At 37.1% G+C, this 19,568-nt stretch overlaps 1 protein-coding gene across 2 annotated transcripts in view; it reads left to right on the forward strand.

The window, feature by feature from the left end:
• PARG (poly(ADP-ribose) glycohydrolase) overlaps nucleotides 1-19,568 on the forward strand; it is a 64,030-nt gene that overhangs the window by 9,403 nt on the left and 35,059 nt on the right. For both annotated transcript variants that reach the window (XM_068687931.1, XM_068687932.1), the window contains exons 5-8: nucleotides 833-955; nucleotides 1,400-1,483; nucleotides 3,539-3,613; nucleotides 19,445-19,537. In XM_068687931.1, coding sequence (XP_068544032.1) covers nucleotides 833-955; nucleotides 1,400-1,483; nucleotides 3,539-3,613; nucleotides 19,445-19,537 — 375 coding nt within the window. The remainder of the gene's footprint in view (nucleotides 1-832; nucleotides 956-1,399; nucleotides 1,484-3,538; nucleotides 3,614-19,444; nucleotides 19,538-19,568) is intronic.

Consider the following 19,568-nt stretch of genomic DNA (forward strand, 5'->3'; position numbering starts at 1 on the left):
AAGACAAATTGCTGGCAATTTTATCACTGTGTTTTAGGCCAAATGTGACATATATGCCTTACTACTTTGGAGTAATATGCAAATTATTTTTTAACATAAAATGTGACCAGTAACCTGTAAGGTTATGGGTGAATCCTAAAAAAAAAAAAGAAAAGCACATGAGGTTTGAATGCAAATAATGAGAAAATCAGTGCTGCCAGAAAGCTGTACAGCAGATTAGATCTTCAATATCCCATCACTTATTTTTACATTTCTGATACTATGTGGAATATACGTGAAATATTACTACATCTGTAATGATTTATCATTCTTTTCGGTCTCAGATTAAAGAATGGAATTTCTATATATGGCAATGGTTACGTTTAGAACTCTATTTTAAGTATTTGGAAAATATTTGCATGAAACTGTATAGATGCTTAAATTTATAAATGAGGAAGTCTTCAGCTGATGTTTGGGACATAAAAATAGTGTCATGTATAACCGTGCATCAAGAGGTCAAATGATAGTCTTCACAAAGTTTAAGACTTGAGGGGATCTTCAAGATTATGTAGTTTTTAGCTCTAGTCTGAAAGGCGATACTGAATATTTCACACTCATTTCTCACTGCACGTACATCATTGGCTTTGAGCTGTGTCTAATGTTACTGTGGATTTAAAAGAGTGAAAGATGGATTTTTATAACCAAATAACTTGTAGCTTTCCCTGTTCCAAAAGAGGTACTTATAGATGAGATTTTTCTTAACTAAATTTCTGATCTTTATTTTTTCCATTTTAAAAAAAAAAAAAAGAAAGTAGACCCTAAATGTTTTCTTTTTCCTCCTTCTGTGTTTTAGGTAGATCTTCTGAGGGAAGGAGAGGTGCCTAAACCTTTCCCAACTCACTACAAAGATTTGTGGGACAACAAACACGTTAAAATGCCGTGCTCAGAACAAAATTTATACCCTGTAGAGGATGAGGTAAGACAAAATACTTACAGGAGTGCAATAAAATAAAACTGACTTACATATAGATAAGTTTTCAGTGTACTGTGTTTTCACACACACTTGGTTATTGAGCTGTGTATGGAAACTGTAAGATCTAGTAGATGAGCATCTGGTTTGAAAAAACTGAATTCTGGGTTGTGATGTTTCAAACAAAGGGGAAGACTTTTTCTTTTAGTTGTTTTACCTAACCCTCTATGTGATGGTGTATGTTATGTTTTTTTTTTTTTTTGGACACCAACAAATATGAATGGAAGTGATACAAAGGTATTGTGCAGATACTCAAAATATTTTGTTTATTTTAAAGAAATTCACAAAGTAACCTTTAAAATTTTGTGGCAAGGAAGTTAGTTATTACTAAATATAGCATTCTGTTTTGAGTAACTTCATCTGACTTTATTTTGGGCTTTTGTTTTAAAGAATGGAGACAGAACTGCTGGAAGTCGATGGGAACTAATCCAAACTGCCTTACTTAACAAATTTACATGCTCCCACGATTTGAAGGTAAGTTTATCGGTTTGAAATCAGGTCTATATACATAAACGTATAGAAGTACTTTCAGTCTTTCTGTGTACTGTTGTCAGTAAGTCTGGTTCAGTCCTATATATTTGTTATTAAAAATAAATGAATAAACAATCTCTGCTGTTCAAGGCATTTCCTAATGAATTCTACAAATTCAAAGGTGGAAGTTGGTAAACATTTTGATTTTCTCCCTGTGATCACTTCTGGTACCTTAGATTTCTTAAATAACAGCTTTGCTGTACTGCTGCTCTGAATGTAATAGCTGCTGAACAGCATTATCAAGGTCATGTGTTTAATTCTCTTAAGGTGTGTGGTGTTAGCTTTTTGTCTGTTTTTTTTTTAAACTCAATTATAAAAAGATTATCACACTGTTCCTGGAACTTCAGTGTATTATCTATTTCCTTCCCAATTAGGACTCTCTGGTTAATTAAAAGAATTAAACTGAAGGTTTAAAAATAGTACTTTCAGTTGTTTGGAATCTATAGTCTTCCTCTACCTTTTTTCACGTCTTCTGATATAGTTCTATTTTGAAGAACTCTGCAGGTTATTTGATGCTTGAAAAACAGCTGCTCAGAGTGCTAGGCAGCACACACATTGAGTAAATAATGCCACCAGTAATTTTAATCAGAAATTATTCAGCAGTCAGTTACAGAGAGATTACTTTATTGTGGAAGCTACAAAGACCTTCATGATAAAAACGTCCTTTGTAAATGGCAAGGACGTCATGAAAACTGGGTTGTGATGAAGCTGCTCTCAGTTCCTGTTAGATTCTCTGTTGGCTTGTCATTTCTTAGATCGTGGGATGGAGCATAAATATCCCTGTTAGCTCTGCAGTTCCCTATGCAGGTAGAATTCTAAATTTTCATCTGTCTAATGAACTGTTAAACCTTGCTGAAGTCTTGATACTGACATCTGCTGTCAATATCAGATGCTCATACGTGACTCTTAAACCTTGGTATTTTGCTGTATCACGTTTAATCAGGGAAAAAAAGATTTTTATTACTGTGTTAAAGAGGCGATTCTATCTGAGAGTTTCTATGGCTTGCTTGATGTGTTTTCTTGTTACCACGCTGCTTAGAACAAAGTCCTGTATATGCAATACGCTTGCATATAATGTCTAGGAAAAAAGTTCAGATTCTTAAGTGTTCCCACTGAATTTCTTAGCTCTTGTTAAAACAAATTCTACTCCATAAATCTATACAAAGCTGTCCAGAGGTAGCTACTGCTTTGTTGATAAATATAGCATGCAGGCTTCTTCTATAGCCAGGAAGGTAGGGTGATGCACAGAAAAGTGAGTTTGAAAAAATAACTGTTCACAACAGCATGCTCAATTCTAGTTGCTGCAAAAATCTTCAAGTTTTGGAGACTACTGCTCTGTTGATAAATCTTATTGTTCTTGTTGGCTATTACATCAGGAATTAATGAATTTTAATTTGTAGCAGCTTAGAATTGCTATTAGTGTTTTTTCTTTTTTTTTTTTTTTCTAAAAGTAACATAATTCAGATTATCCCTGAAAGGCAAAGAAGACAATAGAAAAGCTGCAGATTCGCTTTGAATAAGTTCTGTCCTCCAGCAACTTGTGAAACTTACTTTTGTTAATTTTGTTTTTATTTGACTTTTTTTTTTTCCTGAGAGCTTTTTAAAGGCTGAAGGGTCTAGTTCATTTTGTTATGGTTCTGATTCTGTAGTCTGCTAAACTGGTAAAAATTCTGCTAGACTGCAGAGGGATGCTTTTTCTACCTCTATAAAGAAAGCAAGTTCTGGGCAGGGTGGAATGTTTATATTGTGTGTTGTAGGCAGATGCAGGTGTACCACGGAGCACTACCGACTCTAGTGTGCTCAATGCTGGATCTAAAATACGGGGTTCGGTGTCATGCAGAGCTGCACCATATTAATACAGTTGCATGGATTTAGGTAGGCTCTGTGACAGGTTGTATCCACTAGATGGTACTATTTCTTCAAAAAGGAAATTAATAAAATTATTTTTCTTTTGTTAACTGAATGTCTCTGCTTTATTTTGTTGTGCTCTTTCCACAGGAGGCTATACTGAGATACAACGTTGCTTATGCCAAGAAATGGGACTTCACAGCACTTACTGACTTCTGTGACAAGGTAAACCAAGTTGCTTGAAAATGGGAAGAAAGGCAAAATGTAAATGACTTTTGTCTTTGTGTCGTAGTACTTCTGGCTTCCTTTCCCTTCTCAAGAGTAAAGGTATTGCAGTCATTTATGGGGATAGTTACTTGCCAGATAACTCAGTTAAAATTATAATTAGACTTTAAAAACTAGATTTATTTTAAATCATAAGAAGCTGATTTGAGTGCGTTGGTAACTACTAAGGTTACTGAAGGTAAGGTGAGCAATGCGTTTTTTTTATGGAAACTGTTAATCGTTTGTTTTGACTTTTCCAGTGTAATGGCTTCTTGTTTTTAAAATGTTGCTTCGTACTTTCTTAAACAACTTTAATGCTGCATTACAGTGATGTTTATATAGACCATGCTTTGGTGGTCTAGTGTATGCTGGGATGATTAATTTAAACTGTGAAGACTCTTGAAAGGTTGCAGTGGTTTGTATCATTTTGTATTAGCTTCTCAGAAAAGAATGGAATAGAAAGATAAGTAGTAGGTGACAAATGCAAGTTGGGCTACTTTTAATATATATCCTGACTGATGGTGAGAAATTAGGCTAGTTAATACAGTACGGGAGATGAAATGAGATGTAATAGAGAGCATAATATTTTTTTCCAACTCAGAAGTTGTGTGTACCTGTGCTTGTTCTTTGGGTAAGGGGTTGCTAAGTTGGGTTAAGGTTCAGTAGAAATTAAATTTGATTTGAAGTGAATTTGTTAATTACATATGTTTAAAACAGACGTCTGATCTGTTCATGTGATCAGAGGACTGTTCTTTGGTTGCCTCTTTCCGTTGCTGTTAGGGACTGCTATTTTACAGGAGTTTTGTTTTGCATGCAATGCAATGTTACTGCTGAGAGAAGGTAGCTACAGAAATGCTGGTGGTATCTCTCACTATCTGTTGGGCATCAAATCTTTCACCAAGAGTGAAAAGGCAATTTCTGTCACCTGAGAATGATGATTTACTTCTGGGACTCTGATGAAGGGAGAAAATCAGTTTAAAAACATGTATTTTAGACTAACTTGAAGAACATGCAGCACTACGTTAAACGAGTAACAGTGAAGCACTATAGAATAGTGGCCCCTTAACTATACATGTAGGAGCAAAATCCTAGCCTGGCTTTGTTTGTGGAATATATTGAGTTCAGTGAAGGGAATGTGTGGAGGGGAAACACACAGAAAGATGCTTAAAATCGCTATTATTAACAGATGTGTGAGCTCTTCAAGCTTTGTAAATCAATGAGGCGTCTACTTTCAAAGCATTTACAGTCTGCTTATCTGAGCAGCTTCTCAGTGAGAAGGTGAGATCCTCTCTGGAAATGCCCTGAATACAGTAGCTGTAGTGGAGTGTACCTTTTGGAGCTCTTGTATTTGGGAGCTAATGATTAAGGCCTTACCATTGGCTGTGTGTTTTCTTGTTTATCCCATGGTTTTGAGGGAATAGGGAAAGCATTTCAGGTGATATTTGCTTGCCAGAAGTTGAATAGTTTGCTTGAAAAGAAAGCTGGCTCAAGTAATCAGGCAAAGGGTGGAGCAGCCCAATAGAGAGCTGTGGGAAATAGTCACAAATATGTATTAAAAGAAAAAGATAAGACAGTCCTTGAGCCTCAGACATCCGTGCTCCTGGGCACTGTCAACTCCTAATACGTTCTTAACCAAGAATTCTGAGGTCAGATTTAGAAGGGAACTGGTTCCACAAATCTAATGGTGTGTATTTCAGTGCCTTATTTGGGCCATTGTGTTGAGGTAGTACTTTAATAGGCCTGTGTTTGAGGAATTATAAAGCCTCGTTTGATACTGTATATTCCAATTCTGGGCACAGCTCACCTCATCTATTAATCCGTTAAAGTTTTCGTGTCAATGGGTTTCTCTTACTTTGTGTTTCGTACTTTAAGTAGTTTCCTTCCAAGTTACACAGACAAAATAGGTGATCTTTTGAAAACCTACCTGTGAGGTTCAAATAAATTTTCATCTAATAATAGTAATTACCAATTTCTTGGACTTGTTTTTCTGTAAGATGAAACACTTTCAACTTTCTCAAGCAATGGGAAATCAATGCTGTGTATGTGACCCAGGTTTTCTGCTGTGTAGGTGTGGGTCACATTTTTTCCACTGTCTGGTGCTAAGATGCATGTTCACTACCAAAAAACAAATTGACATGAGTAGACATCTTTGTCGTCCTGTGCTATATAGAGACACTTACTTGTGAATCTGTCACATTGAATTAGTAAAAGAGTGATTTAATCTCCTGAAGTGGACTTTCTGTCTTGCTGAAGTTTTCTTTTTTAATGGTCAGACTTGTTGGGTGGCTTGGTGGAGGCTTCCAGGAAAGCCTGGTGGTTTCATGCAGACTGTATGGCTTTACTTGGTCCCCATGCCATCGCTTGCTCTATAGGGCTGACCGCAATAGCGATGGTTCTTGGATGGCAACAGGAGTTCAGTGGTGCATTAAAGCAGATGAAGAAATGTATATGCAATAAAATAAGTGCCCCTCTCCCTCACCATCCTTTATACTTGCAGTGCAGTTCCTGGCATCCAAAGGTAACCCCAGCATGTGGTGTAGAGTTGAGCATCTTTGTCTTTTCCTGACACTTAGTTTGCAAGGTGCGCCCCTTACGGCTGTGGATGGTATGCTAATGACAGTCTTCCAAAGGTAGCTCATTTCTTAGACCCGTAACTCAAACACAACATGAAGGATATTTTCCTCCTCTTAAGATTCTCTACCATACTCGGTCTTCTGTGTAGCTGTGAACAGGAATCTGTAGAATAAAATGTAATATAACGAGCTCATTCGGGGAGACAAGTTTCACAGGCCAATTCAACTTCGTCACATAAAGCCAATAAGTTAATTGCTTTGGAATACACAAACAGCACCAGGGTAAAGCTTTGTTTTATTTTATAGTACTGTTTTACAGAAAGAGCTGTTATTTGGGAGAAAAAAATAAAGTCAGGTATCAGTACAGTAATGGTTACTTTTGATGTGTTTCTGGCTGGGTATGTTTATGAAGTTCATTGTCCTTTATCCCAAAAGTTTGTGTCTATTTACAGTCTTCGGGCATAAACGGAAAACTAGGCATTTTGACATTGTAGGCATAAATTTATCAACAACAGCCAGACTGGATTTTGTGACATATTTTGTTTCTTTGTGTTTCAAATCTTAGATTTAAAATACAATAGAAGTCTTTCTGTATTCTTCTCAACACAAAAACAAAGTAAGAAAAACGAAACGTGCACAAATAGAGGTGGACCAGTCCTACAAAGCTTCGTCAGAAGAGGGAGCCCTCACACTATTTTCAAAAAACTTCAATGCCAGTCAATGTTTGAAAGTAAAATTCCTATTTGTACAGTGAAGTAAATTTGGGGGCTTGTTGCTGTTTTTTCTGTTGTTGTTTCTTTTAAAAAGTTCACAGTACCCATCAGTAATGTACGTAAAGCTCTTGGTGGCTTATTTGCTTCAGACATCTGACAGGTTTGTTGTCCTCTGTGGAATTTCCGCACAGTCATATTGATTTGTTCTTCCATCTGTTTGTTAATATTGGCAAACAGGCTTAGGATTTATTCAAGTTATTACTTACTGGGTGAGAATTATTAGTGCTAACATTTTTCATCTTACTTGCAAAATTCTTGTCATTTGAAAGTCATCTTTGCATTATTTTCCCAGAAATTAACTAGAAACCAGAGAAGAAAGTACGGAAGGCAAGCAGAAAAGGGAACATGAGGAAGCTGCTGTGGATTCAGCTGTCTTGAGACCCACACCAACGTGCGTGTGGATGAGCTTTGTTTAGATGAATGATGATAGCACGTAATACATAGACAGTCTTGCAATCTACACTGCTATATACTATTGTAGGTTATTTTGTGTTTGTTTGGTTTTGTTTTTGTTTTCCCTTGTAGATTGGCCCTTCCGCTTCCAGGCAAGTCCAAACACCTCTGTTCTTTCCAGAATGCAGGAAATAAAAAGTCATCGTTCAGGACTGAAGCTTTATACTTAACTCTAGCAGTAGCACCTTTATTTAAAGGGAAAAAAACAGTTTATCATTTAAGATGATCACGTGGCCTGCTGCTTTAGTTTGGGCTTGTTGTACTGGACATTCTTTATTATTGCATTGTTCTAAAGTCTCTTAGTGCATAAGCATAATTCTTATTAAGGCTGTTTCATGAGTTCTTCCTCTTAAGGCTTACATTTGTTCTGTTCTTTCAGGAACAGGGAAGTGTTTTTAAACCTGAAAGTTACATGACCTTGTATACATAGTGCCTAAATTCCTGAATAGGTGATCTTTTAAAAATAAATAAATAAATCCGTTTTAGTTGTGTAGTGTACGAGAACTTAAGTCTGTAGCACTTAACATTGTGAAGCTTCAGGAACTTAATGACATGGAACCACTGTCATCATTAAAATCTGAGCTGTTCTTAGATGAACCTGTCTGTGAACAGCCTCATGTTTTGTTTTTGTCCTTTGCACTAGAACTGCATGAAATTGAATTATTGGGTCATATCTGAAACTTGGGAGATTTAGCAGCAATGCTTAATAACAAATCTACTGGAAAATATGCAGGAAAGGCACTTAAAGTTTTGAAAAGGAACTCTTCATGCAATGAAGCAACAATGGGAGCTTTTATTGCCCACATTGTTTAATTTCAGACTTCTAAAGTCCTTTGAAACCTGGAGGATAACTATGGCACTTGCATCTTAGTTTTAGTGTCAGAAAACAAAGGAGTATGCTTTATAATTTTACCTTGCAAGCAATCTAAGTTATAGGTTCTTCTCATATGAGTTCTGTGAGTTACTGAAAAAATGTCATACTGTCTCTTACAGATGTTCACCTTGAATCTGTAACTATTTTTGTTTGTCTGGACTCCTTGAGCTTGATCCTATTAGTGGAAAGCTTGTACCTGGGAAATGGAGAAGATAAAATGAGAGGGGTCAGGAATGGATTAAAGATATGTAATAGCTTCCATATGAGGAACATTGAAATAGTCTAGGAATCTTCTTTTTCATCTTAGTTGAGAGAGAGGTGAGGAATGGATATGACAGTGGTGTCCTAAAGGAATATAACAGTCAAGAAGAAATGACCATTTATTCCTCTAGTACAACAGTTAAGGGACACTGCGCAAATATTCCTAGTAGGTGTGGATTTCAAAAATGAACAAAAGGAATTACCTACTTAAATAATGCATAAAAAGCTGTGGAACTCCTTTTCTCAGGGGGAGCTGAAGATGCTAAGGGTTTACGTCAGGTTTTGAAAGGACTTGCTCAGATCCCTGGTACAGAGATCCTGTTAGCATATACACAGATACTGTGGTGGTCTCTGGGCATTTTTTAAACATTGATTACTACAAGTAATGGTGGTGTGCTGAGGGAGTGTTGCTGACTGCTTGCTGTTAGACTTTGCTAGGCATCTTTTCCTCATCTCTGTCAGACAGGTTTGGGGATATCGTGGACATTTGTACATTTTTACATTTTTCTGACTTTGGATTGAGGATGAGAGGCAGAAGTGGCCTTTGCATTCAGCCTGCACTGTGTTGTAACACCAATATGAGATGTTGCTGACAGAAAGACATGCGAATCTATATGCTACTTGCTTTTAGAAGGACAAAATAGTTATGTTAGTTGACACTTTAAGTGAGCATCACTTGAAGGTGCTTGTGCCTTTTAAAATTATTTTTTTCAGGTGTGCTGCAGAACTTTAAACCCCTTGTTACTACTTGATGCAAGTAGGAAGGTTTGAATGGGATACACTATCATTATCTCTACAAAGAAGCTCTCTTTCTCCACTACATAATGCTCAGTTTTCAGTGACTGGGTTTGGCTTTTGATGTTCAAAAAAGCATGCGTGTGGTTGCAGTGACAATTTATGGACGTTTTGTGGTCTTTTTGTCTTCTGGGAAAGCTGTTTGAAGCCAATCAATCTGTGTAATGACAAGGATATACATAATTGATTACTGTGTAAGCAAGACTCACTGATTTAAACCTTAAAACTGGCTATTAGAAGTTGTGGGTATGTGGGTTTGGTTTTGTTTTGTTTTTCCCTTATGGCAGTCTCAGCTGATTCTAAAATCTGGTACAAAGCTATGTAGCAGGAAAACAAGGTCAGTTGTCACATTGAAGTAATGCATTGTAATTTTTCTTCACTCTTTGTGCTTTTATGTGATTATAGGATATAGGCTATTAAAAAACATTGTCTTAAAACTGCAACTAATTAATTTTGAACCAGGATTAGAAAAGGAGTCCTACTTCTCCCTGCTTCTTTCCATTAAAACTCACATGACGATCATTCTTCTGGATGTTAGATCCTTTTGGAAGTCTGGAACAGTCAGGGCATAAGGCTTCATTGTCATCTATTTTTATGCACAGGAGTCTGTAAATTTCTAGAAGAACAATAACTCTTTCGAATTTCCTATAAATATTTATTAAAATTTATCAGGTTTATATATTCATTAAAGATAAACGTGTAGCAAATAGGCAAATAAATTTATAAATACAAATGTGTAGTCTTTTCTATTTTCTGTAAATATCATGCATCCACATGACAGACGTTTTGTTCTTTCAAAAGGCTCATCTCCTTTTTCTTGAAAAAATGTAAGTTCTTCATTGTACTAAAAATTATTTTACATTTACACAAATATTTATTGTCTAAAATTTGGCTTAGCAACATTCATATGGAAATGTGCCCGTACTTTATAAGTTACCACTTTTTTCTACTGTAGATGTTCTGTGCAGTTTCTAGAATATAGGAGGATGTTCTTAATGAGTGGTGCAAGAGTCTCCTCTACAGGGAGTCTTATTCCTATTAGTTGGTGCTTTGTATTTGGGAATAATACAAAGAAATGGAAGAGAGATGTGGTATGTTACACTGAACAATGTAGCAAGTGTGTTATGTTGAACTGTGGCATAAAACTAGTAAAACCTGGGATAAAATCTGCAAGATGCCTTTACTGTATCTTCTGGTGGAAGTACAGTTTCCCATTTGAATGTGTTGCCACATAGTATACTGGTGCATCTGGCATGAGCTTGTTACTTTTAGAAAATGTCAGATACAAGTAATTGATGTAAGAGGGAGCACATTTAAAGCTTGATAACTTAGTATTTGCACCTCTGATTTTTCTACTGACAGTTTGTCTACTGCTTCTCTAAGACTTCCTTGTGTTTTGAGATCACTAAGCTGATAAGAATGAAATTAAAAAGCGTGCTCTTAAGTAAGTATTTCCATTGAAAAATTGAAATTGCAAAATTTCACAACCACAGAACCTCAGCCTGTGGTCTTAATCTTTATTAAATACCCTTAAATTTAAGATTAAGAAAACTTAGAAAATACCTGGACAATTTTGGAAAGTATACTTCCTTCGTTTTAAAACATTATTTCCATCTTTTTCTTCTAAGAAAGAGAATGTAAACTCAACATATCTGAAGATGATTTGACTGTAGTTGGATTATGACTGAGCTCTGGATTTTCCTTCATTTTTTGAAAAGGACTACACTGTTAAGAAAACTATTGCTATTTAGTATATGTGTATCCTGAGAGATTTTCGGTTCTAATAAGGCTTTACGCTATTCCTTGACTCCTAGCAGGTCTTAGGAACTATGTCAGTCTTTCCTGTATATTTTGTTGTTTGAATGACCTGCTGGAAGAAAATGATTGCTGTAATCAGAGGTATTGGAACAGAAAGAATTTTAAAGGACCAAATTGTTCTGGTGACTGGTTTTTTGATAAATCATTTTTATAATTGTTTGGACAGTACTAACAGAAGTGAGCATTGTACAGAGATGTCAGCATTACAAAGGTAGGCTTTTAAGCAAGAAACAAAATGTCCCAAGGCTGAAAATAGCCTATCCATTGCTCTTCACTGGATTTCATTTTAGTCCAGATGTTTTCAAACAATTTTCATTGCATCAGCCTACCTTTTTCAAATCTAAACTGAAAATGTCTTTTTGAATGTGCTGAGAAGGGTTTCCTTTTCACAGCACCAGAAAGGAATTTGTCCCCATATTACAAAATAAATCTAAGCTTCTCTGGGGTGAGAGGGAAATATGCATTTTGTACCCATTCAAAATGTTAGTAGCTAAGCATTGTAGAGGTGAAATGGCAATGTGTACTGAATTATAGCCTTATTGTTAGTTTTCTGTACTTCCCAGTAAAACAGTTGAGTATTTTTGAAGTGGTGCTTTATAAGCACCATCACAATGACTGTTGCATAGACTCAGGATTACCAGGGAAGGGATTTCTACATATACCAGGTGTAGTTCTAATTATAAAGTCAAAAGTGTTTGTGCATATGTAATGCTTTGAGACAATGGAAAGATAACCCTTAAGATCTCTTCGATAGTTTTACCCTGTATTGGGAACATTCCTGTTTAAAATAATAATAATAATGAATACGAAGATCTGGGGTTTAAAGTCTACCTTCTGTTAATTGTTTTGTTTGTTTGAGGGCAGAATGCTGATGGAAAAATTTCTTTTCTTCCATTAGATTACATTTATTATTTATCCATACTTTACCCTGCTATCGCAAATGAATGAAAGAAACTTATTTTGTTTGCTATGGTTTTCCTTAGCTGCTTTATGCCTTTAAGTTTTTAATGTCTGGAGCAGTTAAAACAAAAAAAGTGGTGGTGGTTAAAAAAAAAAAAAAAAAAAAAAAAAAAAAAAAAAAAAGATACTCTGAAATAGTTGTAGTTAAGTATCTGATAACTTTTAGATGTTCCCCCAGTATAGGTCTTAGCAGATGTTTTCAAAATCATAGCAGTAATGAACTTTCCCCCCTGCCCAAGTATTTTTTTTTTTTTTTTTAGGGAGGTAAAAGTTTTGAATGAATGTGGAAACTGATCTATTTTATCCTCATCTTTTCAGTCAGGTGAAAGATGGAGGTTTTTCCCTCGTGTTATGGCTCTGCTATAAAAACAAGGCCATAGCCTTTTTCAGTGCTTTGTACTTCCCAACTCAGGAACATTTGGAAAGCAGTATTTGACTCTTCCTTCCAGGAGTCTGCCATTGCTTTGGACATGGTTGTGGCGCTTCTGCTCACAATAGAATTGCTTTTCAAGAATGTGAAGGTGGAGCCTGCTTGTGGCCTGGGGAGAGCTGGGACGGAGCTTTCACTCGTTGCCAATGAGTGTGGTTGAGGTTAGATTTCCAGTACAGAGGAAGTATAAAAGGGGTTTTTAAAACCATTAAGAGGAGGTACAAAATTAAATACATTTATTTTTTTCCTCTCATAAATGACTGGACTTTATCTAGAATGTTGAAAAGCTTTAAGAGCAAAGCTGCAGTTGTTAGGGATGATACACCTGAGAGAGCATTTCAGGGCTAGATTGGCAGAAGACGTGAATGAGCCTTCAGGGGGGAAAAAAAATAAACAAAAGTGAATTAACCTCTGCCTTGTAAGCTGTCTTCCTTTTTCCTTTTGAAGTGTCAGTTTATGGTTTTGATAAATGTCAGAAGCATTCTTCTTCTCAAATAAGAGTCTTTTCTGCATAATCCTGTGTTATGTCTTTTTTTTTTTTTTTTCCTCCTCCCTCCATAGATTACTTTGTCCTTGCTCTGGTTTCTAATCAGACAAGGGCTCAAGAAATGAGATGAATTTGACAGCTAAGTGTGTTTCCTACTGAATTAGTTTTGTAAGGGAGCTAAAGGAGGCAGGTGAGAGTTTATTATTTCCTGGACTTGTAGAAGTTGATTAACTTAATCAAATAGGAACTAAAGGAAAACATTGGGTTTTCCCTACCCCCTCTCTCATCTATTCCTCCCCCGTGCTTTGCTTCAAGGTTTCAACCTTGTTTATATGTATAATATTTTGCATTATGGCCAACAACCTGTTGTATGTTTGCATACAAGTCAGTGTGCTGCAGCCTGAAGTCTCTGTCTAGGTACTGGCTATGCCAGTAGTGGAGGCACAAGAAGTTTAAATAGAGTTCATCTGCTCTCTGGCCAGAAGAAAAGACTTGCCAGAGAGTATGATTTAGTGAAGCTTTTTATTTCATGCGTATTAAATTAATATACTAGTTTTCAAAGTCACTTAACAAGAACTTGTTTGGGCTTTTTTGTTTTGTTTCCCAGCTGTTCTAAATAACCCACTGAGAAAGTCTGCTTTCAGGATTCTCTGATTCTTAAAAGAACTTTTGAAAAGAATGAAAGTAAGGAAGGCAGTGCAGGTTGGCAATCTGAGGCTGTTCTACGTTCTGGTAAAAGACTTGAATAGTATAATTCTGGTATTATAATTCTGATAATAGACTTGCATATAATGGACAATGGCTTGGTTATTTTATTGGCACTGAAGTGCTTTAGTTGTGGATGGAGACTCAACCAGGTTTAAGTGTTGCACAAACAGTGAACAAAAAGCATTTGACTTCTATTTGGGACAGAGGAGAACAAGTACGTAAGTGTAGCGTGCTCAGGAATTAAGAGAAAAGGAAGACATTACACTATACACTAACGATCTGTTACATGATTGCTTAAATACACAAGTTTTTGTATAAGCATCATCTCAAAGGAAAGTCTTAGCTTAAGGGGAGACACTTCAGGATGTCTTGGAGGGTCTTTTGTGGAATACACTTTTGAAAAAAAAAGTGGGAAATGGAAATTATGAACATTATCAAAATGTGGACAGGAGCTAATATTATGTAGAAAAGTGAGAGCACAACAGAGCTTTTCTCTCAAGTCAGCAATAGAGGACCTCTTGGAAGGGAGGTACAGTCTGTGCACTGAATGGGGGAAAAATATCATTTTAAATGCTTACAAATAGAAAAAAGGTTTTAATGCTCTTTTTAATTTCTTAAGAAATTAAGCCTTAAAACACAAGCTCCTATTCTCCTTTTTCTCCCAAATTAGTTCTCACTTTTTTCAGTTTTCTGTTTTCCCTGTAATCCTCACCAAAATTAAAAAAACACAAAAGTTGATCAGACTTCTATTCAGAAAAACATTCTGAGTTGCATTAGGCTTCATGGTTCAAACTGATACCAGATTTCTTGCATGTGGCACTGAGCTAGTCTTTCTCTTTGGAAAAAATGTGACTAGTACTCCTTTGTTCACTTTCCTCCTTCAGGTCTGCGATTCAAAGACAAGGAGATATATTAATGGTATGTCTAGGTAAACTAGATACGTTATATGCTATGCTTCTATTTGCTGTCAGGTTTCTCAGTTTGGAAGTGTTTGCTATGTAGATCTTAATGTCTTGTAAATAAATACAGAGTTTGTTTTATTTGAGACAAATTGAAGGTAGTGAGGAAAGAATCCTGAGACTAGGAGAATAAGATTACTGTGAATACAGTAGATAGAAGTTACCCAGTTGGTCTCATATATTAGTTAGGAGGCCATTACCACCTGTAACCCTATGAGATCTTACATTAGAGCAATTAGGAAAACTCACTGGAAAGGCAGTTCAGTGCAGTAGCTGATTATCCAGCGCATTTACAAGCAGGAACTGAAATAGAGCAGTTCTAAGAAAGTACAGGCAGCACTGTGACAGCTGGGAAGGAAAAAGGAGGCTGAAACCCATTAGAATTAGGGAACGAGACATCAAGTCTGAAGTCTGACCTCTGTTTTTCCTCTTCGTCCTTAAGAATGTGGTTCAGGTGGTCATTGTCCTGTTGAAGTTAATATGGGGAAGTAAAAACAAATTGAAAACATTAAGCTGTTGCTGTCTTAGCATCTTGTTTTGCCTGCTGACTTGATTATTCTATCTTCCCATGTGATAGATGGAGGTGTCTGAGTTTGTTCTGTATGTGTAGCTGGTTTGGTTTGATGAGCTGTCAGATTTAGATTTAAACTCTACCATCACTATCAACCCATGCTACGTCAGATCCTTCTTGCTGGGACTGTCAGGCATGCTCATTCGTTACATTTTGGAGGACTAGTTTATAGTGACAAGAGGCCATTACTTACAGCAGTAGTTAGACCTCTTCGCTGCTCTGTAAATGTTCATTTTGTAAAATTGCAATGCAAGTTTGGCCAAGAGCTCTTACCTCTGCTACAGCTCGCTGAACCATTTGCATCTTATGAATTGGAGCCCTAAGTCATTTTTGTTTAGTCAATCACTCCACTGCAAATACTGATGAAATCGCTGAGGGATTTCTTTGGAAAAAGGCAATTCATGTTTTGTAACTCTGATTACATGTACTTTTCTGTTGGATATAACCCCTGCTCTTATTCCATTCCTAAATAATTTTTGCATGATTGGAGGACTATGAATAAAGTCAACAATATATTTTTGTTTTGCTTCGAACCCTGAAAGAAGCTGCAGAGGGTATGTATGTATAATAAGGAAAGGAGAAAAAGATCAATTCTTTAAAAAAAAAAAAAAATTGCTATGGTAGCTAATGTATTTTTCATCAAAAACTCTTGAAAACCATTTTGTATTTTAGAACTCTTTAAGTTATAAAACAAATACTAAACATTCAAAAATGAAATTCACTCCTTTTTCTTAATGTTTGCGTAGTTGCAGCCTTGAAAAAGACTGTATATAGTTAAAAGCACATTACTGAATAAAATTACTGAATTTTAAAATACATGCAATAAAATACAGGTGTCCCTGTACTAGACATTCTTCAGTGAGATTCTTCTTGCAACAGCTTTGCACTAACTGCAACGCTGCTTCTTCAGCTAAGAGTTGCTTTGTAGCCCATTGGCAAGGGGACTGTCTGGTTCTGTTTTACCTACCCTGCGCCGGGTTGGTAATGCATGACCCTTTGGTAGGCTGCTCTGACTTACCTGTCCTCCACTGCACTAGTCCTCCGGGTTATTTTCCTGTTGGGTCAGCAAGCTGAAGGATCTCAAGAATGTGGGGTGGGTGTGTGTATTTGAGGATGAAGAATGATACATCCCTCTTTCAGTGACGGTAAGTAAGTAGAATATGCAGTACAACTCTAAATAGGCTTCTTCTTATATCAGTACAAGTCATTGCTTCCTGAAGAGAGAGTTTCCTTCTAAATAAATCTGTATTCAGTTCTGTGACCAGGTGTTCTCTGTGCTGCTGCAGGGTTCTCCCATGCTGGTGTTTGTATCGTGGGATGTCTGTCAGGTGTAGCTGTGGCATCAGCACTCTACATCCTGGAGTCCGTTTACCTTCCATTGCTGACTGTCATTTTTTTCCTTTTTTTTCTTGTTTTCTACATCTGAGAAGTGTGTTAAAGATGAAAACCAGGCTCCACACAGCACTGAGCATAGCTGAGAACATGTACTGATAGTGGGTGGCCTACAAAGCTGCTGGTATGCTGCTTTGGTGGTCAAGAGGATGAGGGTGAAGCAGACAGGGTTTTGCAGGTGTTCTCTGCCTATGAAACCTCATAGGAAGAACCTGGGTGGAAAAGGTAAAGGTAGGATTACACTGATGTGGCTGTGACTCAAGTTACTTGGTTCTCTAGGAACTTAAGGTGAGGAAGGCTGTGTGCTTCTGACTTACTGCTGCTGTTCAGTAATGGCTTATAGCCTCAAGAGAAGCACAGGACTGAATATTGCACCCAAGGAGTTGTTTTCAGGGAGAAAGTTTTTGGGAGAAGTTAGAAGAGCTGTGCCCAAATAGGGGAGCATTTAAAACAGGGACACTTAAGTGGCTTGGTTCAATTAGAGAAGGGTAGAGCTGGCAGTTCCTTGGCAAGGTTTGTGAGTTTAGCCCTTGTAGTGGTTGTACTGAAGTTGTGGGGTCCTTCAAGTGACTTATCCTGTGACAATCCTTTCAAAAAATACAATAACGGCAGCAATAAAAAGTCATTTGTCATTTAGATGTAGGAATAGCAACAAAAAGCCATTTGTCATTTTGATGTAGGCATAATCTGTCTGAAGTCCAATGAAAATGCTTCTGAGCATTAACAGCTTGCGATTTTGATGGTTTTGTTAGCGAAGGTCTAGTAAAAATTGTGTATGGGAATAATTTAGAAAGGAGGCTGTTCTGGTACAACATTAGGAAGATAAGAAGAATGAAAAGTAGCATTTCAGAGTTGAAAAGTAAACTTTCTGGTTATGTATTCTGCATCAGAGCTGAGCTGAACAGTTGCTGGCCCTGCTTCTGCTTTGGGAAGAAATCGTCTCATACCATTGTTATATTGTTTTAAAAGAAGCATAAAGAGAAGGTTGAAGCCTTGACAGCTATGACAAAGTCCGGTGCCGTAATGTGTCACCAGATAAGTGATACTGTACAGTCTGTGGCAGTCAGCAAAGCACAGCAGCCACTCTTTATGTGTCAATTCTGGAAGAGAGGAAGTGTTACCCGAAGGGGAGAGAATATCAGAATTTGACAGCCTGGTAGACATCTGAGGTTAAATGTCATCTCTTGAATAGATTTAACTTACATATTCATTTTATTTATTGAGATCTGAAATTCAGTCCTTAAATGCATATTTGGTTTGTTTCTGGCACTTAAAAGCATTGCACCTAAGAACATGGAAAAGTTTCGTGCTAGAGCAGATGGTGGTAAAGGTTGGGTGGTAATTTTCAATATCTGACCTATTCTGTGTAAAACTAAGTGTATATGTAGCCAACAGCAGTAGAAGTGAGATAAATATTTATTAGTCTTAAAAAAGAAAAATGTTAGTTGCATTCCTCCTCTATTGAATGATTTTCAGATCTCCTAGGTTTGCTGTTCTTTGTAAGTTCTTGTTTCAATTCACAATTAATTCACCTTGTTTGTATGTATCCCTGAGCAGCATACGTAATGTATGGGAAGTAACTATGTAGGCATTGGGATTATTCTTTTATTCTTTCATACAGACACATACCCACAGTGTGCTGTTTGTTCTCTGACAATTTGCTTTGTTGTTTGTTTGTTTGTTTTTTTTTTAACTTCCTGAGCACTCAGCATTTCATATCACTTGAAAGAGGGTGGACTAGAGCAGAGATACTTCTGTTATTTTAATGATCTCAGAAGATCCAAAACTGCTAGCCTCCAAACAATATTTTCAGCTTGTGTTTTATGGGGAACAGTACGTGTTGGAAAGTAGGCATCTTCATTTCCATTGGTTGAGCTCAGAACTGGCATTTGCAACTTGGAGGAGAGCCGGGCTCCTTGCTGGCAGCTCTGGCTGCATTGGCTTGATAACCAGATTGGACTTGCCAAAGCTGCCAAACACACAGTGTCAGGAAAGGAGTTGAGAATAGGGCAGAGGGGCTGGGTGTGACCAGGTCTTGAGTGTAAAAGCTTTGAAAAACCTTGTGTAGTTGTGGTCTCTCCATCTGGGGAAGCCAGTTACAGGAAGAGGCCAGCGAGGTGGCAGCTTCAGCATGCTCCCATTGAGGGACCCGGCAGGTCGCACCCTTTAACAAAAGTAATCCGGTGGCTGTGGGTGCTGGGGGAACGTGATGGGATGGGGGTGAGGAGCAGAGTGGCCAGGCTGGTGTGCCCATAGTTTCCTGTTGCTGCTGCTGGGGACCATCGGTCTGCCCCACAGTGTGTTCCTGTGTCCTTAACAGGAGAATGTTACCGGTGCTTGCCTCGGTGTACGGCCTGAATATGAGAGTAAATCAAACCACGCCAGTACTTCAGTGGTTATGTGGTGATTTGTACTAGTGGGTGGAGAATTTGGTTCATTGCTTTGAAAAGAGTTTAACTTATTCAAGATTCTTTCATAGTGCATTTGATGACAAGCAACTTTTTAGAGAAAGAGAATTGCTTGTATATTTCAGTTTAGTGGATTATTGCATAGTAAAATGCAGTGAGGTACTAGGATAATAAATGCTATGGATTTGAATTAAGCTAATAGAACCTTTTTTTTCCTTCCATTTCTTTTGAATGGATCCTGTCTTCACAAACTTGTTTTGTACAGTTACTTCTGAGATTTTTTTTTTAATTATTCTTTATAAAATGGTCTATTTTTTCCCTCATGAATAGGTTCTTGAAGATGCAGAGGCCCAGCATTTGTTTCAGTCCATTCTTCCTGATATGGTCAAGCTTGCGCTTTGTCTCCCTAGTATCTGCACACAGGTAAGTAAACATAGCTAGTGAAATGTTCTCT

The sequence above is a fragment of the Anas acuta genome, chromosome 7, assembly GCF_963932015.1.
Source record: "Anas acuta chromosome 7, bAnaAcu1.1, whole genome shotgun sequence".
Taxonomy (NCBI): Eukaryota; Metazoa; Chordata; class Aves; order Anseriformes; family Anatidae; genus Anas; species Anas acuta.